Source organism: Ailuropoda melanoleuca, chromosome 2, assembly GCF_002007445.2.
Source record: "Ailuropoda melanoleuca isolate Jingjing chromosome 2, ASM200744v2, whole genome shotgun sequence".
NCBI lineage: Eukaryota > Metazoa > Chordata > Mammalia > Carnivora > Ursidae > Ailuropoda > Ailuropoda melanoleuca.
In genome coordinates this window covers 50629488-50655101 of record NC_048219.1, presented here as the reverse complement: position 1 = coordinate 50655101, position 25614 = coordinate 50629488, and the positions used below count along the sequence as shown (strand labels likewise).

General features: G+C 34.7%; 1 protein-coding gene across 1 annotated transcript in view; it reads left to right on the top strand.

Annotated features, from left to right (window-relative positions):
- ADGRL4 (adhesion G protein-coupled receptor L4) overlaps positions 1-25614 on the top strand; it is a 107622-nt gene that overhangs the window by 57421 nt on the left and 24587 nt on the right. Inside the window, exons 3-13 of the mRNA XM_002921750.4 lie at positions 219-371; positions 6894-7043; positions 7763-7833; positions 8630-8809; positions 8920-9103; positions 10145-10261; positions 14954-15159; positions 17609-17782; positions 19165-19368; positions 21336-21556; positions 21680-21746. Of these exons, the coding sequence (XP_002921796.2) occupies positions 219-371; positions 6894-7043; positions 7763-7833; positions 8630-8809; positions 8920-9103; positions 10145-10261; positions 14954-15159; positions 17609-17782; positions 19165-19368; positions 21336-21556; positions 21680-21746 (1727 nt within the window). The remainder of the gene's footprint in view (positions 1-218; positions 372-6893; positions 7044-7762; positions 7834-8629; positions 8810-8919; positions 9104-10144; positions 10262-14953; positions 15160-17608; positions 17783-19164; positions 19369-21335; positions 21557-21679; positions 21747-25614) is intronic.

The following is a 25614-nucleotide window of genomic DNA, read 5'->3' as shown; positions in this document are numbered from 1 at the left end:
AGTGTTTCAGAAGTGAGAGATTCTATTTTGCTTTGCAACTACAAAGGAAATGTCACATTAAAAGTGTGGAATGTGGATTGTACCGTTAACTTTTCCTAAATGTTGACATCGCATTACCTTAAACTGTTTAACAGTCACAGTTTCCAAATACTGGTAGAAAATATTCAAAATTAATTTCAATTATATAAAAATAATGTTTTAAATTGATATGTCCACAGATGATAATGAGTGTGGAAATTTGACCCAGCCCTGTGGTGAAAATGCCAACTGCACTAACACAGAGGGAAGTTACTACTGCATGTGCGCCCCTGGTTTCAGATCCAGCAGTAACCAGGACAGGTTTATCACTAATGATGGAACCATCTGCATGGGTAAGTTTGACTACCTAACTTAAATTTGTACCTATCTCTTACTACTTATTATTTCCAGAGATTAAATATTACCTGAACCAAATTCTACCAGTCCTTGAGTGTACCCTAGTTGTGCAATACTTTTAAAAACTTCATCAACTCCTTTAGTTCTCTAATGCTATATAATCGGTTACTGTGGAATATTTATCTAAGGATATGAGGAAAATATTTGGGGGGAGAAAGTCAAGCAGTTTACGAGGAAAAAAATCATAAGAGTGTGAGCTCTAACATGGTGACAAACAACAGAATAAATATTTGCACTTTAATATGTTGACTCAAGAAAATTATCATTTGCGTTGGCAAGATATTGATACTTTTATAAATATGCACTCTGAGATGGGCTCTACGTTTTCTCAGAAAGTATTCAAAAAGGCATTAGTTATAAAAGAATTGTTCTAGTGCTTTTAGTATTGTCTGCTGAAAGGTAGTTACACTTAAGCTCTGCATTAAGTTTTTCTGAATATTAGAGTCCTATTTAGAAAATCATTTCAGGTTTACTAAAATGTCCTCTGGAATGATAGTAATTTCAATTAAATCCCTATGTGAAATATTACTCTGAGTCTGAAGAGAGTATCTAGAAGTTTTTAAATGTCCTTCTGTTGTAATTTGGTCATGCATTTGATATACCAGATGCTATAGAATTTGGATTACAGTCTGAGAAAAAAAGATTGTTTAGGAAATTCAGAAAGATGAACAATTTTCAGAGGCAAACACTCTGGAGCCAAAGACTTAAACTTTGATAGTAAGTTATAAATCATCTTCATCATAGTTTATGCAAAACTGTCCAATTTACCAACAACTAGCTTAATTAATTATGGCTGATACTAATCTGCAAAATTGATACCTGAACTGAGGCCCTGAGAGGGAAGTCATTGGGCAGGAGAAGATATTAGACTAAAACTTAAGTTTCTATATGCAACGTGGACTAGGGCAATGTGCTGCTTCTCCTTTACATAGTTAGATAAAAGAGAGATATCCAAGTTAATCTAGATCACACCGAAGCCTTTGATTAGTTCCCTACTGAGATTCTCATCAGTAAGCTAAGAAGTCTAACAATGTTATTATTAACACATGGTAAGTTAGGAGACAACATTCAACGAAACTTTATCAGTGAAATGTCTGTATCAAAGAAATTATCTTGTCTCATGTACCTATGGTTCATAACATGTACTCTGCTATATAAACAGAAAAGAATTCTCCTCACTTGATAGCCAAGGGACATGCAGGCTACTCCAGATTCACATGTTCAGGATAAAGGGAGGATTAGGATCACAGTCCTGTATCTGGAAAGCCACAGGAGGCAAAAATGGGTGGCTAACCAAATCTTATGCATTGATCTGAATCATGTAAATGCAGTGGATTATGTTTTTGTGAGGGCAAAACAGATTTAAAATATGAACATGTAGGACAATTTTTGTTGAATGATTTTTTTTAAATATTTTATTTATTTACTTGAGAGAGAGAGAACATGAGCTCTAGGGGGAAGGGTAAAGAGAGAGGGAGAGCAGACCCTCTGCTGAGTAGGGAGCCCTATGTGGCGCTTGATCCCAGGACCCTGAGATCATGACCTGAGCCACAGGCAGACCCTTAACTGACTGAGCCACCCAGGCACCTTGTATTGAAGGATAAATTTTATCTTTAGTGTTTGTGGCAAAAAGTTTTATAGTATATAGCTTTACAGTATATTCAGGAAGTAATCTATGAAGCTCTGTCCAGAAAACTGGGACTACCTCACTATTTGTTCTTCTCAAGCCCCTACTCCCGTTGCTGGTCTTCTTAGAATGTTATGCGTGTGTATTATGCATTTTACCTTTCGTAGTTAAGTTCTAATTATAGAGCTCTGTAAGCTTTACTAGAAATGTCCCAGTTAATGAAGAAAGAGAACTTACAACATCTTAATCACTGGAATTTAATACAATTTTAACTATGCTCTCCATTCCCTCTCATCTCTGGAAGACATCTGTCTTTTCATCTGATCGTGTTTACGTTTAATACGCCTCAATTCACAAAAGGCTCTATTTCTCTGTCTGTGTTCCCTACAAGTAGAGAATTCCTGTATTAGAAAAAAATTGAGTCACAAACATAAACACACACACACAGATGATTGAATGCCAACATTTTATGGAAGTATAACATATTTGTAATTTCAGACTCTTTCTCCCAATACTCATATATTGTTGAGATACTGTGGAATGGGCTAAGTTTTGGCTAATTCCCTTTTTAGCTATTTTAAGTAATCAGTAAACACAAGAACTATATTAAAACCCAGCACCCAATATTGAGTCCTTCAGCTTCTACCTTTTTTGTTTGATGGATTATTCACTGAAAAACTCATTCTCTGGAAAATGGTTATTTCTCACCAATTTTGTTGTCCTTAAGGATTAAGTTTTTTTGAGAAACAGAACAGCTATAATTTTTTTTCTTCTCTAGTCCTATGGTAATTTCCATTGTGCACTATGATAATCTTCAGGGATTTGAACAGAGAACTATAATTCTGCTTCCTTTTACATTAGTATATCACCCTGTACTGTATCCTGTGTGATTTGAAGGTTTAGCTTCTCCTTAATTTGACATGTCTGGTAATTATACTAATCATTAAGAACCTCTATAAATAGATAATGAAAAACCCCAATTCAGGGCAAGAAATGACCCAAGCAAAATTCTTTACCTTTAGTCTATATTCAAATACTATTGTCCACAGGAAAGGTAATTTTGTTGCAGAAGGCATTAAGGGACATCCTGAACATTTGCTTTCCCTTGGAATTACAGTAAAACAGAATTTCAGATCTCTAGGTCCCTAGAGACCTGGTTTCAGACTCCATTTCACAAATGGGAAAGTTGAGACATCCAATAAGATGAATTCTCCCAAGGCCAAATGAGTACAACCCAAGAATTCCTTCATATTTACCACATGCTGAAGGGCATTATTTACTGCTTATAATTCCGTATGTCCTATTGCCTTGGGTACGCTGATAATTTCAGATTTTTCTCCTGGCTTTGAATAATATTAACATTCAATTTTGTCTTTGCAAATTACTTTAAGTAATTGAACGTGTTATCTTTTTTCACAGTCTGTGAGTTAAACATTAGACAATTCAGTTATTGATGAAAATGATAAGAATCAAAACAATCATAGGATCATGTTTTGAAAAAAGATTATGATAAACTACTGCTGGGTTGGCTCATTGTAGACATGAAAAACAAGCATAACCTTACTAATGAAAAAGGTGCAAGTGAATTTTTTGATGTGCAAAACAAGCAAATGATTGTTATGATGTGCTTACGTTTGGCAAAATCAGGCTATTAGTATTAAGCTGAGTATTAGGTTGGTGGTAGAAAAAGTGGATCAGTTATTAAATATGGTATGTCAATTCTAGCCTGACTGAAATAATTACATAGTAGCAATTTAACTTTTATTAAGATGAGGTAGGGGTTCTTTTCTTCTTTCTTCTAGTATCTCTGGGGAGTACTAAGACATGGCAATCTTATGAGACACTCATTATCAATCTGTTTTCTTCAAACCTACATATTCACAGGACTCCTGATATTAAGAAACACAATATGAATAGAATCACTGGACCTATTATATCTTGGGCATGACTTCAAAACACCTTCACATATATTTCCTGATTTGTTATGAAAAAGAACTCTTTTGAGGTTAAAGGTATTTCTTATAATATTACCTAAAGTTACAAAGGTAATGAGTATTAGAGCTAGGATTTGAATTAAAATCTTCTACAGGGCCTTTAACTGTAAGAAGAAGGATACATTAAACAAAAGAAGAAGAAGAAAGATACACGGTGTTTTTATTAGATCCCAGCTAATGAGGACCTGTAAGAGATTGCCAGATAAGTGGGTGTAGATCTTGCAGCAAAAGAGCAGTCATGTCCATTCTGGGAAACCAGTCGCATCTCATCTGGGCAAGGCATAGTCTTTCAGTATTTTATGATTCTCTCTATATTACTAGGTAGCAAGGGGCATAGAGTGATATGCTAACAATAGTAGAGGCACATAGCCAGTCGTGGTAGTTAGACACTCATTACTAGGTTAGATTCAATAAACCCTACTACTGAGGTACAGAATGAGAAGGACATCAAATTCAGCAACCCTCACTTCCACAGTTGAGTAAAAAGTTATAAAATCAAAAAGTATAGGCAAGAAAAGTCCAAACAATTTGGAAAACATGACTTTGATGGGGTGAAAGACTTTGGGTTGACATGAATTTGAAGACTTGAAAAACATTACTTTGGTAGGTTAATTAATATTCTTGTATAACATTTGGAGTCAGAATATAAAAATTTGCATAATCCTAATTTTGAATGGTCTCCAGGAGAATACCTCCTTATTTATTTTTTTATTTTTACAGATTACCATTTTGTCGCTTGGTGAATTCAGAGGTTGAAATACCCTCTGTGGTCCAAGGCGGACAATCTGGGATAATAGCTAGCTGACTGAGTGAGTGGTGGTAGGAAGGCTTGAACTAGAGCAGAAACCCAACAAGCACCACGGGTGTGGAGCATGCACAGAGAAAAAGTGAAGCACCGTCGGTTATAAGCACCAAGGTTATATGCCCTTGTGTCCAAAATACAAGAGAGAGGATGGATATCGTGTTTGCCAAGATTTGTATGTTGCTTAGAGATGGGTTTGGGACAACGTTCCCAAGAATATTTGCACCTTTAAATAATTTTAAAATTGAGAGAAATCAGCACCTCATTTCCTGTTAGCCATATAAGGCGTCTAAAAATGGGAAACATGGGCATTCAGAAAACATAAGTTTCTTATTCATGAAATAAATTGTTCTATTTATGATATCACATGGGTCTGTTCACATCTTCATTGGGGTGTTATCCCCATTTGGGTATAGTACGTGCTGCTTCTTCAGCCAGGCTCCAGAAAAGACCAGTCTTTTGTTTTCTTATATATTTTTTTCTCACCTCATGGATTTCATGAAAAATAATAACTCTAGTCTGCATTTCCACCTGGCTTCTTTTTTTTTACCCTAACCTGGAATGCTTTCCTTGATGGTTCACTACATCTTAAGAGTCAACCTGCTATTGCTCATCCCCTACTTTATTTCCTCTCTCTCTCTCTCTCTCTCTCTCTCTCTCTCTCTCTCTGTGTGTGTGTGTGTGTGTGTGTAGTGGCAGTCTCTAAACACACATATACAGAAATAAGAGGAAAGGATGAGGGTGCTAGGATAATACTCCTATTTCTTTAAAAAGTTATGTATACTCAGATTTCTGGGGAGTACACATTATGAATATATAGGCTTGGCCAAAGAACAAGGAATTTTCTACCCTTTTTTCAGGCCTGTGAATTGTCTCTAAATCTAGTACCATTGCCTTTTTAGCTAATGGAAATTTCTTCAAGAACTACCAACAAGCTTACTGTCAGTTCCAGTTTTGGGTGGTTTGAGTTTTAATGTTATTCTGTGCCTTCATTGCATTTTTGAAGTGAGAAATTAGAATCAACTACTTTTAAGATAACTGGCTAGATGACCTTTTAAGTTGGACTTTGATTACCTCCCCCCTTTTTTATGGTAAACAGTATTGTGGCACTCTATTAGTTTCTTTAAAAATCAAATTTTATTCTTAAGATTACAGGTTTATTCATTAATCTGACATAGAGTACCTCTAAGATGTCAGAGCCAGGCTGGGAACACAAAAATTTTTGCATTAGTTTAAGGTAATGATCTGGACTCTTCTGTTTCTTGGAATCATTCCCTGTTGGAACTCTGCCTACTGGCAGAGTATTTATCTGTATTTATAACTTTAAGACATATTTCACTGCAGTTTGTAAAATTTTAAATTAAGAATATAAATTATGTGAGCTTAAAACCTAACATTTTTATTGTGACTTGATATATTGCTACTGAAAAGCTAAGACTTAATTCTGTACTATTTGTTACTTTATCTGTGATGACTGTGTATTCAGAATCACAGTAAAATATAACCTGGACAAAAGTAATAAGCTGTGGTAAAATTTTAAGGGAATTGAATCACACATTTTGCTAATTTTTAGGGTAATTTACATGCAAAAATGAAGTTTTGGAAAGAAAATGGGCTACTCTTTTTTATCCTCCAGATTAAACTGAATTGTTACAATCGATTTAGTTTAATAGTAGAAAACAAAGAATTCTAGATGTATTTTAAAAACTGGGTCTTTATTAAATTAGGACTAAATGTTAAATTGTCAATGATTGAAATTATTTTAATGACTTTGTGGATGAATCATTCTACTCAGAAAATAATTCGGGAGTTTGGTCCATGAATGACATTTTTTAATATGCTTCCAAAATGGATTGGCCAAATCAGGGATTAAAATATATATATATGCAGCTAAGTTTGCTGGGTCGTTTTCCAAATGATGGGATTTTCCTTGCTTTCTTGTAAAATTTGATATGATACATACCTAATACTGTATCAGCAAAGTAGCAATTGTATAAATACTAAATAAAAAACTTAATTTTTCAAATATTTCCAGATATAGATGAGTGCAGTGAATCAGCTGCCTGTGGAGATCATGCAGTGTGTGAAAACGTGGATGGTGGGTATAATTGCTCCTGCGAGGAAGGTTATCAGACATCCACAGGAAAATCGCAGTTCACACCTAATGATGGCACTTACTGCCAAAGTAAGTTATAGGATTACATTGTATGTAATCGAAGAATTATATAAAATATAATGCTATACAGTAGTGAAGCATACAAAGAACTACATCTCCTAAGAAATGTGCCAGTATTTCTTTATTATCTATAAAATGAAGAAAAGGTATCATTTTATTTAATGGAAGAGGTAGACCATATGTTGTATGTAGTTAACATACCTTATTCCTTAGGGTAACCACCGTTTTCCATTTTCCATAAAATATTGTGTATCTTAATAAATAGAAATAAAGAACAAATAAAACTAAATAAGGAAAAATAAATGAGTAAAATGAAAATAAACATTGCGTAGTTTATTATGAGTGATTTTTTTAAATAACGAAAAGTCAATAAATGTTAATGAATAAAACAAAAAGTAAAATTCAAGTGTTAAGAATGTGTTCTTAATATTTAAATAAGGGAGCAAAATTATTGGAATCAATATAATCACCTTAGGAAAAAATATTTCATTTATTTATTTATTTATTTGAGAGAGAGTGAAAAAGAGAGAGAGAGAGTGAGCGAGCATGAGTGGGGTGAGGGGCAGAAGGAGAAGTAGGGAGCCCGATGCGTGGGCTAGATCCCGGGACTCCGGAATCATGACCTGAGCAGAAAGGCAGATGCTTACTTAACTGGCTGAGTCACCCAGGCACCCCAGGAAAAAATATTTTTAAAACCTTACTGTATAATCTATTTTCTTTTTCTACAGAAAATGTGAGTGCAAACTGCCATCTAGATAATGCCTGTATTGCTGCAAATATTGATAGAATGTTAATAAAAGTAAGTAAACTAATTAGATTAAGAATGTATTATATTTTGACATTTCAGTTTCATTAAAATCCTTCTTATGTCACATTTTAAATAGAATAACAACCAGTTGATCTTCACGTAGAGTTGAAACTATTTACATATAGAGATTGAAGTGGTTCGTTTGAGTCAAGGATCAATTTGAAAAGCCCCAAAGTATTGTGGAAGACTTTGAGATATTTAACATATATTACTTTTTACTGTTCAGGATACTGGAAATTTTGTTTTCAACATATAAAGAAAGTTGACGAATAAAATAGTAAAAATACACTTTGACCCCAGGCCCATTCCCGCATTCAAAGAAGACATAATGAATGCAAGGAAATTTTGTACTTCAAAGAGTAAATAAAGTAGGACATTCATAAAATTGTCATGTGATTTAAAGTGTGACCCTCAACATGACTAACAGTCAGCTAAAAGCAAATTTCCAATATATCCCATTGTAAAGAATTTTCTCTGGTTGATTAAAATCTAATTCAAAATACATTATCATATATTATAACTTTTAAAAGCTAATTTTTAAAAGTTATTAATTCAAACATGCTGTTTCTTTTCTAAAGTAATTTCTGTGCTTTTTATTTGCTAACCTTTTGTAAATAATTTCAAGTTTCAGGGCTGCATGTTATGCTTTAGATGTAGTCTGATAACTTATTAACACATAGCACAAGAAAACCAAACTTAGAATAAATTTAATACACAAGCTTTATTCTTAGAAGGATCTAGTAGTACCCTAAATTGGTTTCTTTTTTCTGGACTCATTTTTGTACAGTTTAGACAAATAAAGGAACCTGTGACTTTGCTGCAAGAAGTCTATAGAGATTCTGTGAAAGATCTTTCGCCGACGGATATAATTACATATGTAGAAATATTAGCTGAATCATCCCCATTACTGGGTGACATGAATAGCACTAATTCAGCCAAGGATGCCCTTTCTAATGCAACTCTTACTGTAAGTATGTTGAGCTTTAACTCAATATAGCTGAGCTTTAACCTTTTCCTTACATCTGTGATTCATGGAAGATTCCAACATTTTTAAAATACACACTTTTATTTCAACAGGAATTTGTAAAAACTGTGAATAATTTTGTTCAAAAGGATGCATTTATAGTTTGGGACAAGTTATCTATGAATCATAGAAGAACTCACCTCACAAAACTGATGCATGTTGCTGAACAGGCTACCTTAAGGATATCTCAGAACTTCCAAAAGACTATTCAATTCGATACTAATTCAAGTGATATAGGTAAGAAGCCAAGGGCAATTTCAAAACAACAGTGTTTGCCAAACAGGCCATTCTCAAAAGGGAAAGAAAGTATTTAAAATACTGTTAATTAAATTGTCCACTGTTTCATCAATGCAGAAGTGAATGGCAATGCACATTACAAACGTAATATGAAGTGTGAGTAAAAAGGATGAATACATAAGCATTGCCTCCTTCCTACCATCTTCACCTTGTCCTATTCCTGAGCTGGCTAGCATTTCAATGCTCAGAGTACATTACTCCCTTGTCATATTGAGTTAGTCATCTCATTACTTGTTAGGATCTACCTTGGCCGAAGATAGTTCTAGACAGGTTTTCTAATATGAAACTTAGCAAACTAGAATGTTTCCTGCTTCATGCAATCTCATATTTAGAACATCAGAATCTTGAATCAAATTGAAGATGCCTACAAAGTTGCTCTGAGGAAACAAAGAACATTTTCTGATAATCATTGCATACATCTATATTATATCGTGTGGGTGGCATCTTGCTATGCAGCAGTAAGTATGCAAGAATCACTATCTCATACCATGATTCACCACTTACTCAAAATTAAAATAGCAGGCATTATGACTAATACATAAGATCCTTGCCTTTCTGTGATATTCTTGAATAAAAAGGGTGAACTACTCCAGGTAAGGAAATTATCATTCAAGAATTTAATTCAATCATCCTCCATATAGTAAATTTTATTATAGATACTATCCTCTAAGACATTGTGGTTGCTTATCTTTGATTTAGTAATTATAATTTATAGCTCCCTTGTGTACATATGTATTTTGTCTTCTGCCTAGTCCAACAAAGATTAAATTAAACCATAGTGTTATAGTAAAATCAAAAAAGTTAAAACTTGAACCAGATTTTTAAGATATAAATCATAATGTCTGAGCATGTTCAGAATATGCTCATTCTACTTGCCAAAAAATGTTGAAATAGAATAATGATGGATAAAACTGTCATTAAACAAATACATTGATTAAACTAATTTCAGAGAAATTTATGATTTTCATGGTTTTATTTCAGCTCTCAAAACTTTCTTTTTTGATTCACATCACATCAAACATACTCATCCCTATATGAATGTGGATGGAGATTATATAAAGATATTTCCGAAGAGAAAAGCTGCATATGATTCATATGGTAAGACTTTGATAGTCTAATATTCAGTATGTCAGTAATTTGCAAAAAATACTTATCATGCTTTTGATTGTATCAGATGTATACATAGCGTGTAGTTTCCTATAGAAAATATTTGATGTTTATATACAGAATTTCTGTCTTTGCACTCGAGATTTTCAGTCTTATGTCAATACACAGTAGGAATGTTAGCTGACAATATCTATATCCTCCTTGTCTTGTGCCCAATCTCTGAATCTTCTGAGATTCTATTAAAATATATAAAGAAGCTGTGATTTTATTCCTTCCTTTGGAGCAATTATAGATGCTATAACTTGCATAGGATTCTTTTACTATTTCTTTTCAGTAACTCGTCATATTCCTCATTGGGAGGCTGAATTTGTAATTGTGTGAGGAAGACAATGTTCCCAAAGACAGAAAGTTAGTGTTTTAGGCTTGGATTTCTTTTCCAGTTGCCATTTTTTAGTCTTTGTACCATAAACTTCTCAACTAAAGGCAGGATTTCTTGGGAAATGGAATCAGATATTGCCAGTACTAGCAGGCAACTTGATGATTACCTACCCTGATTTCCTCATTTTATGGATAATGGAACAAAGGGACAATGAAGTTAATGGATTTTTCTCCATGCACATCAACAAATAATACAGAGCCAGTACTAGAAGGGAGGAAGTTAACAAAGAAATCAACCCTGACCAGCTTTTCCTTGTCACCTAATCAAGGGCAAGGAAGCAGGTATTTTAGCTTTTTATCTGCTCTCTTAATGCAATGCACTTAGGGAAAAAAAAAAAAAAAACTCTGCCAATAGAAGAATTGTTATCATTCTCATATAGGTCAAAATATACTACCTAAGTGCAACATGAATTATAATAACTTAAAGAATATGTGGGTGGTCATAAATATAAGTGAAAAGCGTATATAATAACAAGTATGGTCTCTAGTATGGACATCATTTCATAAATGGATGTGTTGTCTTTATTTTTTTAATATTCTGCACATTCATTCTCAGTAGAACATCCTTTAAAAAAATTTTGTACAACACTAATGTGGGATTTTTTTCCTAATCCATTCATATCATCCTCTTCCTTTTTTTCTTGTCATTTTTATACAATAGTAAGAAACAGATGGGGGCGCCTGGGTGGCTCAGGTCATGATCCTGGAGTTCTGGATTAAGTCCCATATTGGGCGCCCTGCTCAGCAGGGAGTCTGCTTCTCCCTCTGACCCTCCCTCCCTCATGCTCTCTCTCATGCTCTCTCTCTCTCAAGTAAAAAAATAAAATCTTAAAAAAAAAAATGGCCACAAAACAAAGAAAAAATAACTAAGCCATACTACCATTGAACCCATAGCTCTTACCCTATTATACCGCACTCTAATTAACCAAGCACACATATAATATTTAGGAGCAAATCCAAAGACTGTGTTAAACTGTTGAAATTTCAAAGACAACTTGAGTAGTGTTTAGAAATTGAGAATAAAGCCATTTAAAATACTTATTATCGTGACAGATGATGAAATTGTCATGGAATTAATTTCTCAAAGAGATCCCGTCTGGATGTATGATTGCTTTGTTATATTTGAAGATCACGCATGCAAACTCTGACTCTTGAAAGAGACCATAATATCAGCTCTCAAGAAAACACAGAGAGAAAATTTGATTTCCTTAAGTTTGTATCTTAAAAATAAGGGCAAGTCTAACAAACAGATAAAATCTGCTTTATGGTGTCTACATGCGATTATTCATTTACTGATAAAAATCCATTAATAAAACATAGGCTTCAAGTTAAAATCTGCATAGTGTCATTAGTAGGAAAATAAGGGAGGTCCATGGAAGAACAGGTGGATTTTTAGTCTTTTTTTTATGGATTGAATTTTACTTCCTGTCACTAGCAAATAAACCCTTCATTTACTGAATGGAGGTACCTATCTGATAAGAGAGTTAAAAAGCTAAATCAGGCCAAGAATTAGTAAGAAATCATGGGAATTAGAAGAGGTTCAAATGATGAGAATGGACAAATACTGTAACAATACCCAGAACAGAACTAAGAAGGGATTTTGGAGCATTCTATGCAGCAAGAATCACAATTTACCCAAAGTAAAAAATTTGGTTTTAAATATTTTCCTTGAGAAAAGATAGGAGTGATTAATAGATTTTGGAGATCTATCTTATCTTTTTGGGGTTTCATTTGATTTTGGACCTTCTCCAACTGCAACTTCTGAGAAGTCACTGTGATATGAACTGGTTCATCCACTGGACTGAGTCAAGTTGACCTAAAAGGTTTTCAGTCCTGCTTCAGTCCCTGGTCTGTGCACAGCAAAGGCAGGGCTAGTTGCCATCACATGGAGTCTTCATAATGTCACTAGCCCAACCAAGTTAGACTAACTTCGCTCGTTTCTTTGATATAAGTTTTCTTAAGCTGGCAGTTGGGAGAATGCTCTTATTTAATACATGTAGATTTCAGCAATCTCTTAAGTGATGTTTCTTGTGATACATTTTTAGATAAGATAGAAAACATGAATCATGATATACTTTGGCAATTTCTAGTTCACATAACCATCCAACAACATCCAAAAATATTATTTATTAGTGTGGTGTTGTGTGTGATGTGGAAGGACTCAGATTTGTATCACAGTTCTTTGTTTTGGGTTGTTTTTCTTTTCTTTTCCATTAACCTTGTTTCAAACTTTATTCCCAGGCTTCTTCAGCTTAATTAGCTGCAAAGAATGAATTGTGTCTAAGCAAACACCGAAAAGAGTTGCAGTGTCCAAGGGGCTCGGGCTTAAAAATATTAGAGATCTAGATTTGATCAGAGGCATGCACAGAATTTTAAAAAGCGGTCCTGATATACAGTAGCAGCTCCCAGTCACTTCTTCAAGTTTTATCTTCTTCAAAAGTTGACTCAATTCAATTTGCTTCATTCTGGGAAGCTTCATGAAAATTCTACACAAGATCTGGAATTTGGTCCTCCGCCTCCTCTCCAGTATCGAGTGGTGCTTCTCCATCCACAGGTTGTGCAGGCAGAGCTTGAACGGGTCTATTTAAACTAGTCAGACTGTCTGCACCAAGTTGGTTTAACCTCCTGGGTAGCGTTTCTGTCAGCAGCTGTGCCTCAGCCTGGCTTGTGATGGTGAAAGTGTTGCCTGTGAGGGATGCGTGCACTTGAGGCTTGTGAAAGTGGATCACTGTTCCTTAGTGTGTGAACACACGTCTTCAATACCACAGGTATTGCTTACTCCTAACTTCTTTAAGGAGAACGAAGTTTTTTATCATCTCCTGTTGCCATTCTATGGACCACCCTCTTCTTTTGGCGAGCAGTTTCTCTCCCACCGATGCGCATTTGAGCAGTTTGACGAGTTTCTCTTGGTTGATGGCAGTTTCTTTCACCTTGTTGGATCGGAAGTGAGACCTCGCTGGGGACTTAGGTTAGCGCTTGGGGGGTTCTGGGCAGACCAGCTAAGATTGGGTGCACACTTGCGTTGACGCAAGATAGCAGCTAGAGGGCACAGTTCTCTGTATTTTATGATACAATCAACATCTGTATTTATGGTTTTGATGAATTTATGCCTTTCACATTATTCTGGTGTCACAAATTTGAGGGAACAAATATAAGAGAGTTCTTTGTAAGTTGTCCCAGTAATCTAAGGCAAATTATAATGTTTCCAGTTTAAAAATATAACAATAATCATGTTATTAAATTTTACATAAGACTCATGTATTATTTAATTTGGTCTCCACCTTAGTAAGTAGCTAGGGTATTACTGTTATCATTTTATAAGTGAAGGAGCTGAAGTTCAAAGCAATTTATCCATAGCCACACAAGTAGAAGCAATGACTGAAACCGGAACTTTTGATTCCAAGAGGTTGTGAATTTTGTGTCCGTAATTCTGTACAACAGATAGAGGAGGTGTATGACCTAAGTGGCGACAGGAATTTTAAAAAGACAATAGATCTGGATTTTTAGTTTTCCCCATGTTTAATAATTATGAGCTGCTTCAAAAACCAAGACAATTTGAGATCCATTAATATAGGTGTAATGCCTAGGCTAAGGGGAAAATAGTCACATGATAATCTGTACTGATCAGGTTGCATTTCCAGTACTGGGATATGCTGATTTACTGCATTTGGGAAGTGTCGGGGGCACAGATAAATAGCTGTCTGGCAAGGCAGTAAATTTCCTACCTTGAGACTGCATAACTATATTACTACATGTCAATATTAAGTAGAAAACATTTCAATGGGCATGAGGTGGAACTCAATGGCGTCTGACAACTTGTTTAATTCTCAACTTCCTTAATACTCCACGTCAGTGATAATTTTCTTCCGATACCTTTCTAATTCCTATCTTTGCATAGCAAAGTAGTAACTCCAAATTTTAATCTTTAAATGAATACATTTCACACCTTGGTTCTTAGCCAGGAGTTGGATATATATTATCTCGGACTGTTTTTCTCCTAAATATAGCTTGTGCAAAGGGGATGCTATCATCCATGATCAGTTTCAGAGTCATGGAGGTCAGGGAATATGTCTTAATATGATTTGATTATATAAACATGCACTTACTATGATCCACATTTTAGTGTCTTAGGTATTCATATGACTGCCTTAGAGTAAAAACCTTTAATTTTTATTTTTATTTTGAGAGCCTAAATATATTTTTGTTTTATAAGAATTTCACTAAATACATTTATTTGATTGATAGGCAATGTTGCAGTTGCATTTTTATATTATAAGAGTATCGGTCCCTTGTTTTCATCATCTGACAACTTCTTATCGGAACCTCAAAGTTCTGATAATTCTGAAGAGGAAGAAAGAGTCATTTCTTCAGTGATTTCAGTCTCAATTAGCTCGAACCCACCCACGTTGTATGAACTTGAAAAAATAACATTTACATTAAGTCACATGAAGGTAAGCTGTTTTTCTGGTAACTATTGGTTATGAAACATTCAGAGAAGTGAACACTTTTTCATTGTGTCACTTTAATTGTAAATGAATTCTTGAGTTTAAGAATTAAAAGAGTAAAGTAGTTAAAACTAATTTTTCTATAAAATATTTTTGTGCTTTCAGTGCTCTGTAAACTTTCTAATAAATACCAAGGAATTTTACACATTTGAATCTCTGAAATTAAGCTATATTTTAATTTTATTTTTAATTATATTGTTCATTTTGGAAGTCTGCATACCTTTTAGGAATGAGTTATAAAAATGTATCAGAGCCAAAGAGATAAATGTCATTTGTGTAATGACAGAGTTGTTTGATTACTAATTGCCATTTAAAATAATATTTGCAGGGATTTAAATGCTGATTAAAATAAAATCAAAGAGAAGTTTGTAATTTTTTATAAAGAAATTAGCTGAAACCATTTTATTCCTTTATTGTTATTCCAAACCTTTCAAGCTCATATGTAATTAAAACTCTATCATAATAAACATTAGAAACAACTAAGTATTCAATTTTTTTATTTACCTAAAAATGAGTGAGGAAACTAAAGATCATAGATTATTTGCTGCTTTTTCACAGTTGATGATTTCTTGGACTTTCAATAGAATTTCAGCCTTAGAACATGATTAAAGTACCTCTGATGCTGCATTTGGAGAGCCTTGAAGCTGGACAATTGTATTTGCATGTTTACAGGGAAAGGAGGGGACTAAAAGAACGTATATGCTTACACACAATACAAATGTGTCACTGTAAATAAAGACATCTAAAGTAGAGAAAAACTCATTGTATAGAAGATACAAGAAAATAGTAGCTCAAACCTAAAGGTTGGTAGGCATTATGTTCAGAAGAGGGTGTGAAATGCTTTAAGAATGGTAAGGAAACTTAGATATTTTTAGATGCTAACTGACCTTTTGACACCAGAATCAAAACATTGTTCTTTCACATGCTCTGATGGGTTTTCTGCAGTTTTTACTAGTGTAATGTTTTGGCAGCTGAAGAGACGCCAAGGACAGCTCACTTCACCAATCTCTGACACAATCGCAAAACACAACACAACATACATTTAAATAAAATTTCTTCACCGAAATTCATGGGAAAACTTGGTTATCCTTAATCTTCCTTTCTGTTCAAATCTTTTTCCCATTCAAATTAATGACTACTATGAAGTTTTATCGTTTTCTTTTGATGACAGACCTACTTAATTCATGGTTTCTCTCTTTCTGGGAATAAAATTTGGATCCCATTGTTTTCCTAAAAAAATAGAAGCTATCTCAAATATAACAGCTTCAATTTCCTGGTTCCCTGATAATTTGTTTGCAATTTCACCAATTAATATATATTTCTCCATTACCTCAAAGGAATATTAAAAGTAGTTGTCATAATATTATGTTATGATCACTTAATATAAATATGTGATAAAGAGAAGTCAATTTATTAAACAACCATCCTACAGGCTATGCCATCAGACTCTGTCTCTGATCTTGTCTTCAACAGCTCTTTATCTCATTCACTGTAACCAAATTATACTGGTTTCCAGTGTTTCTGGAAGATTCCTATCCAGTCTCAACTCAGAGCTTTTCCATTTTCCATTCCATCCAGAACCTTCTATTCCCAAGTCTTAGGGTTTACTCTCTATCTCTTACTTCATTGAGGTATTTCCTTTAACATCATCTAAGAAAGACCTCCTCAGACCAATTCTCACTACTTTCTTTCTCCTTTCCCTGGCTTATTTTTCTTTTTTAATAATTTCTCATCTCAGGGTGCCTGGGTGGCTCAGTCATTAAGCATCTGCCTTCAGCTCAGGGCATGATCCCAGAGGCCTGGGATCGAGCCCCACATTGGGCTCCCTGCTCTGCTGGGAGCCTGATTCTTCCTCTCTCACTCCCCCTGCTTGTGTTTCCTCTCTCGCTGGCTATCTCTCTCTCTGTCAAATAAATAACTAAAACCTTTTTAAAAAATAATAATAATAATTTCTCATCTCATGAGAATCTAAAATCAGCAGTGAAAAACCTTTTTTTGTTTTGGTCAGTATTGTATTTTTAGTACTTGGATCAATGACTAATATCCAGTATATACGCAGTAAACATTTATTAAAGATCGTATGATAATTATGTGTCATGTGCTATTCTGAATGATCTCATTTGATAATACATAATTCTCACAACTTTTGTGACACTGGAATTGATAAAATATAGCATTGTTGCAATAACTTCAGTTCTTCCACAGAACACCAGCACTCATTTATTACCATTGATTTTATGCTTTACTTTTTAGGCATGGTTTAAATTATATTGATATGCAAAATAGTATTTTAAATATGAGAAATGTGATACTATACATATAATTCTTTCATAAATGTGATACTATACATATAATTCTTTCTCTTTTTTGCACCAGTAAAATGTCTCTTTTTCAGACCACAGATAAGTATAGGAGTCAATGTGCATTTTGGAGCTACTCGCCTGACACCATGAACGGCAGCTGGTCTTTGGAGGGCTGTGAGCTGCTGTCCTCAAATGAGACCCACACCTCATGCCGCTGTAAACACCTGACACATTTTGCAATTCTGATGTCTTCTGGTTCTTCCATTGTAAGACAATTTCCCATCATTTCATATTCATAAACCTACTTGTTTTCTTTTTTTTCTTGTTTACCTCAGTCAAGAGAATTAATTTTTTATGTTTCTTTGGGTGCAAATATATTTAATTAACTGATAAAACCCCAAAACTATCTTTTTTAGTCTTTGTTTTCTTACCTGCCTTGTATGACATATTTAGACTGGATTTTAGGTTATTTTTTGTCTAGGACTTATCTAGTCTATGATAGCTAGTAGGTTGTGCATTAAATACCTAGCCATTGACTTAATTTTCAATGTTGCTTTTAAAAGCCACTTACAGATTTTAACGTATCATGGTCTTTAAGAGCCTTTGCCTTTGTACTGAAAGTTTATTTTTACCAATTACAAATTAGTTAAAAATATTTGAAACCTGGTCAANCCTTAATTTTCAATGTTGCTTTTAAAAGCCACTTACAGATTTTAACGTATCATGGTCTTTAAGGGCCTTTGCCTTTGTACTGAAAGTTTATTTTTACCAATTACAAATTAGTTAAAAATATTTGAAACCTGGTCAATAAGTATTAGTGTATTTATAACTATTACAATATTTTAATAATGTAGAAGTGTACAAGATTTTGAAGCACAAAAGATCTCTCTACAGGGAATAGGTCCATGCTATGTATTTCGCATCAGTAATATCTTTCTTTTACACTATACAGTTTCTTATTTTATATCACTGTATCATAATCTTCGTTAAATTACAGGTTCAATTCCATGTCTACTGCAAATCCATCAAATATATAAAGTGGCCAAATAAATCTGCCTCACTGTAATGTCACTCATAAAGATTTTTTTCCTGAATGTTAAGTAAGCAAAGAAGCCTCTATTCTCTATATAAGATATAAATATTCATCTGGTTAGAATAAAACCAACTTTTCCCATTTCAAAGTCTCTCAACTTTACTATTTTGATATTCTATATATTCAGCATTTCTGATACCTTTGTTTAATGTGTTTTAGATGAATTGCTGCATAGAAATAAGACTTGTTATTACCACTGATAAATCTGTTTTAATTAACCATTTTCACATTACAATAATGAATTGCCTTTCTAATATCATGAAACTGATGACGATAACATTGTTAAACCATATACTAATATATACTCTGCCCAGGGAAAAAAAAGCACTAATTACAGAACTTTTAAAGTGCTACATGATTTATATCAGATTTCTCTGAATATTGAGCATTTTCAAAGGTACAAAATTTTTCTCATCTAAATGCACATTTGTATTTTTACATTTTATGAACATTTTGATTAATGTTCACCAAAAAAGGAAGTTCATTATATGTTGTAGTTCCTTTGACAAGTTACTGAGTTATTCTCTTAACAGCTTTATTATTATTTTCCCTTAGGGTATTAAAGATTATAATATTCTTACAAGGATCACTCAACTAGGAATAATTATTTCACTGATTTGCCTTTCCATATGCATTTTTACCTTCTGGTTCTTCAGTGAAATCCAAAGCACCAGAACAACAATTCACAAAAATCTCTGCTGTAACCTATTCCTTGCTGAACTAGTTTTTCTTGTTGGGATCAATACAAATACTAATAAGGTAGGTAGATCTCTCTTACACTCTATTATGTTTTCTAAATTTGTACTTTCCTAAATATATATGTCATAGAATCATGAATTATAACTCAGAGCTTAATGGGCAAACATACCATATGCTCTGTTCCTAAGTCTTTTCTAAGTTTGCTAATGCTATCTAAAACCTGTCTGTCAATTCCGTTAAGCACAATGTCCCTTGTTATGATGGATCATTGGGACAAATGAAAACTTAGCAACAAATTGAAGAAATAGCCTTTTTTTTTTTTTGCTTTTTTTTTTTTTTAATGTGGGCATTAAACAAAGGCAAAAGGGACAAAGAGAGAATTGGAAATAAAAAGTTTATTTTAACACAGGGACTGAATATAAAAGCAGTGCGTTCATAGGTTGAAATATGACAAATGGGCTCCACCAAGTCACTGCACTTTCCTAACTACCTATTCCCCCATTACTGATGGAAGACCTTACCAAATAATTTTTATATTGTGTTAGTCTGGATCCTCCTAGAAGCAGACAGTAAAATGGGATTAAATTTGCAATAAAGTAACTAGGCAAAATGGCTGAGAGAAAATGGGGAGAGACTTGGAGAGCCATCAGACCGAGATGCAGATCTGAACCCGAGTAAAGGCGAGAAGGAAGAAAGGACAAGCAGTAGATGGAAGCATTTTACACAGCAGTGCCATTATCAGGAAAGCTCAGCATGGTTGCAAGGAGTCCTTTCAGAAGACGCTGAGCCAGAGTCACATGGCAGAGGCAGGTAGAGACTGGAGAAGTGCATGCTTGGGGCCACAAGACATTAAATTGCCTCCATATTTCCATCCCTGTTAGAAATCTTTCAAATATAGACACTAATCCCTAGTTATCAAGGTCTTCTTCTGAAGTAGATGCCACCAAACATCTATTTTAAATAGTACACCCTAGGCTATAAACTTCAAATCTGGTGTGTGTGTGTTTTTTTTAATTCGGCAGTGGTACTCCCAACACCTGCCAATTTTATATACTGCTCACTATCTTCCAATGCCTATTTCTTCCTTCAATTTCATCTTCCCTTCACCCTTACTTCAAACTATTCCTTAGGGTGTTTATTTTCAACTCTATTTCATCTATCAAGTTCTTCCCATTTTCAAGCCATGTTTCAATCTCATATCCCCACTAAAGTAGTTCCCAAATTTTGATCACCAGTGATCTCTCTATTCCCAACCTTATACAGTACTTCCCAACATATTTCAGTATGCAATGTCATTATGCTTGGATTGTACTCTTTTTTATTAAGTGCAATAGGTGTGTAAGTGTGTATTATGTTCTCTTTCGAGCAATAGATACTGTTAGTTCTATTATCACAGAAGTGTGTAACTCCTTTTTCTGTTTTTTCTTATAAGCCTAACTCCAATTCTATGTGTGAAGTAAGTACTAATACATAATATTTGACTGAAATCTGTCTCAAAATTACCTGACAATCTTATGACTTAAAGTGATTCCATAATGGATATTTTTGTAAAATATATCATTGTTTGTTTTGTAAACTTAACGTTTGCCGCAATAATCAAGATACTTATTCTATTTTGTTTGGTACAGTATTAGCAATAACTTTCATTCTTTGAGCATGAATAAAATTAAGGAGAGTAAAGGCATCTCCAAAACAGAAATTAACTTAAATCATAGCATAGTCACTAAACTATCGTGGTTTACATGTGACAAATCCACAACTTCTCACATGAAATAAATATAAAAGCATAACTCTCTGATCAAGAACAGTAACTGAGTTGGATCATGGGATTGCTTCACAACTGATGCTTCACAGTGACGAAGCTCAGCCGGAAGGGAGCCATCTTAAAAACCTGGCACTCGACCAGGATATTTTAACATGATCGAGCATTATATCAAGTGGCATTATTTAAGGAGAAAGTCAGGATTTTGTGTTATGCTAATGTGAAAGCAAACATGGCTTATGCTTTTTCCCTCCTTGATTTCTAGCTCTTCTGTTCGATCATCGCCGGGCTGTTGCATTATTTCTTTTTAGCTGCCTTTGCATGGATGTGCATTGAAGGCATCCACCTCTATCTCATTGTCGTGGGCGTCATCTACAACAAGGGCTTTCTGCACAAGAACTTTTATATCTTTGGCTATCTCAGCCCGGCGGTGGTGGTTGGCTTTTCAGCGTCACTGGGATATAGATATTACGGCACCACCAAAGTGTGAGTTAAGATGGTCTCATAAGTGTTTGAAATCTGATTCTGAATATGCTTCATATATCATTGAAAATGTTGCTTTGTGAAGTACTTACAAACATATTTATAGATTTATTATTTACTTTTCAGATGTTGGCTTAGCACAGAGAACAACTTTATTTGGAGTTTTATAGGACCAGCATGTCTAATCATTCTTGTACGTATATTTAACATTGTTTGGAAAAAGTGATGATTAAAATTCTCAGCAATTGGGCATTCCTCTGAGGGAAAACAATAATTTTGAGCACTTTACAGTATGTCATTGATTAACATTTTACAAATATTCATCACGATTGAGGAAAAAAAAAATATATATATACATCTTAAATTCAGAGGTATTACAATTCATCTGCCCCTCTTGGAGGAGGAGGAGATATTTCTGCATAACAGGTAGGAAAAGCATTTCTCACTTATCAGTAGTGTCTCAGCATACTTCAATACTGAGAGTTTGCCAAGCAGCTGATAATCTGGCATTTCAGATGTTTACGTTATTTAATCTTATCAATGATCAGTGATCTTTGAAGATTAGACTGTCATCTTTATAGTTTTATCATCCTCATGTACCCTGTCATCATGAAAGTGATTTTAAACTAAATTGCGACGTCAGAGACAAGAACCCACTATTTCTCATGAGCAGACAAGTTGTATATTGATAGTCCCATTTCAGGGAGGAAGAGGGCCTTTTAATTCTTATTGGAAGTGGTTTCAAACCTACAAATTTGGCAGGTGTTATGTGTTCCTTTCTAAATAAAGACATTTTTAGATGTCTCAAGAGCATTTCTAAGCGCTGTAAGTTTTCAAAGCCATTCTGAATATAATAGTCTGTCAATGAATCTGGGAGGTCTGACAAGGCTCTAGAATGGAATGAATTGTCAGCAGAGGAGCTGTGACAATATTTTGGACAACTTTGTCCCAGATGTTTTCACCGTAAGCTAGCTAGCTTTTTTGAATTGTTTTTTTGCTCACTCTTTGCCCTTGTATTTTTGTGGTTTGTAAGGAAGCTCCTAAATGGAGAAAGACTTGAAAGGTAAAGCAGAGAATCTTCACCAAGGCTTTTTAATGGTATGGGTGAAATAAAGTGCATTCAGAGGCTGTATTTCCTAATCATCACAGAAAATTGCTTATAATTCTCCCAATGAATCCAGTTATATAAAAAGAAACCATTGGCTAGATTTCAGCTAAAACAATTTCAGAGTTAGTTTATTATAATCCCAAAATTTTCAACCCACATGAGAATATAGACTGAATGTTGTCCCTTCCACATACTTTCATGTGTTGCCCCAATAGGAGTATGTTGTGTAAATACGCTTTCTATATATTCTGCTTTTACTTGTTCCATCTCTACAGAATGGACCATCTCTGATATTGTTTTGTACAAGTGAAAGTTCTTTAGATCAGTAATTCTTATAATTAAGAGGAAAAGTAGTGGGTTAGAAATTATAGTCAAAACAAGAAGAATAGGAGTATTTTTCTCTTAAGTAAGAAATGGAAAGTGTTCCCTGAAATTGTTTTTTACTTTTGCTTATGTAAGGGAAAAGATAACTTTGGATTATCTTAGAGTGAAGTCCACAGACTTTAGATGGGCTTATCTAAAAATGAGTCCTGCTAACTTTCCTAGAAGCCTAAATGAATAACATCACACTGTCCTTGTCTGGATTAATGAACCCGTTTATCTTCCATAGTTTCAGTATGATAATCATTCCATTTAACCTGAGGGTCAGGCTACTTACGAAATGGATGAGGCACCTCAGTTTTACTCTGAAACTGAATGATGTTTACCTTTTTTAGTATCTTTAAAAGCAGCAGAAATTCCTTAATTACTGAACTGAAGTGAATTCATTTATTCTAGTTATTCCTGGTTTTCTGGGTTAATAGTGGCTAATTATTATTATTATTGCCATTATTACTGTTTGTTATTGTTGTTATTATTCAGCTATATGTTGTAAATGTGATTATATAGTTGTATGACACAGTGTTAAGTGAGATACATCCTACTGTGCCAGAATAGTATACATCTTTAGTTCAGAAGTAAAAGAAATATTGGGCACCAAACATTTGAAAAAAGGCCACTAACAGTTTGGGTGTTACGCATCCATTGGTCTGATAAAGAGACAGTAGGACCAGCTGTAGCCCAATAAGAAGACTGGAGATGGAAGCCCCAGAGATAGTGGTTTAGAATTAGGAGTCCTAGGGGCACCTGGGTGGCTCAGTCAGCTAACCATCTGCCTTCACCTCAGATCATGATCTCAGGGTCCTGGGATCGAGCCCCATGTCAAGCTCTCTGCTCAGTGAGGAGTCTGCTTTTTCCCTCTCCCTCTGTGCTCTCTCCCTCTATGTTCTCCCTCTTGCTCTCTCTCAAATAAATAAATAATCTTTAAAAAAAAAAAAAAGTCCTTGCCCTGGAGGAGTGCAATGCTCTTTATGAAAGCTTTTCTTTACACTGCCAGTGAAAAAAAAGCAGGGGCTCCCCTATCTTTTGGAAGTCAAGCTGTAAAGATAAGTACTCTGAAAGATTTGTAGAGAATGGGATCAGAAATACAGTAAGACTAAAATTATCATTCTGATCCCAGATCAAATGCCAGTGTGACTGGATTTTCATGTCTCGTTGATATATAAGAGCAGAGTATAATGAGCCAATTTTTATGAGAGCTTGACATATGTCCCCTGACTTTGGGCCAAATCTGAATATAGAGACTAGACCTATTTTTGTTTGGAGTTTTCTCCAAACTGCATGCTTACTGGAGTATTTTTTGACAGCAGGAAAGGAAAGGATTATTAGATAGCATGCCTAGAAATAAAATGAGGAAGGAATACACAAAACTTCAGCTATTTTATAAGCACAGGAAAGTTAGAGATGTGGACAAAAGTTGTAGGGTTGCCTGGAAGGTTGCCAGTCAAAGCAAAATTATACACAACTAAAAAAATGGGTTGAATAAAGGTGAGGTTAAATGGTGGCATGACTGTCCTTCTCTGAAGAACAGAAGGGGCCAAGATGGAAAGGAAATTCTATAAACACCAAGAAAATCACATATACTATCTAAGTAGAGGCCATCGCATAAGCCAAGATTACCAACAATAGTAAGAACAAAACTAAACCAAAGTGATGTCATGAGGCTCTATCAGCAAGAGATAGTCAGGCCCTTCTAGCCTCCAACAACAGAAGAGTTGAGCTTTATCAATGAAGGGATAGCATCTGAGAACCAACTATGCTGCCCCACTCTCATCTACATAGATCTACTGAATTAAAAATCATTATCCCAGAGCACCTGAGTGGTTTAGTCAGTTGAGCATCCAACTCTTGATTTCAGCTCGAGTCAGGATCTCAGGGTTGTAAGATCAAGCACTAGGTTGGGCTCTGCAGTGGGCATGGAGCCTGCTTAAGATTCTCTCTCCCTCTCCCACACTCCCTCAAAAACAAACAAACAAACATTATCCTATGTTTGGGTATACTCTGGTAGGTAAGGATGCCAAGCCATATAATTAACTTTGCCAGGTTAATTGGGTGGTATGGACATGATGGGAGAACAAAGGAAATATAAGAATTATCCCCTGGCCACTATAGTAGCAATGAAGGTAAAGCAAGACAAAACAAATGACAAAGAACAACATATACTGAGATATAAGTGATATTGATAAAATGTGGGAGAGATCAATATAAGAACGATAATCATTCAACAAATCTTCATTGAGATAGATGAACTTGTTTGTAGATGGGGCAAGTGGTACATTTGGCTTTACAGCCAATTCTTAATGTGAACTTAAACTTCAACCAAGAGCCTCCAAAACTTAACAGATATCCTTTGAAGGTAAACAAAGGGTACAAACAAAATGGTCACCATTGTGCGTAAGACAATCCCAGAAATAACAAAATTATCATCATCTGTCTGTTATTAAGAATGGTCAAGAATCTGGGGTGCCTGGGTGGTTCAGTTGGCTGAACCTCTGACTCTTGATTTTGGTTCAGTTCATGATCTCAGGTCCTGGGATCCAGCCCTTCAGGTTGGGCTTATGCTCAGTGGAGAGTC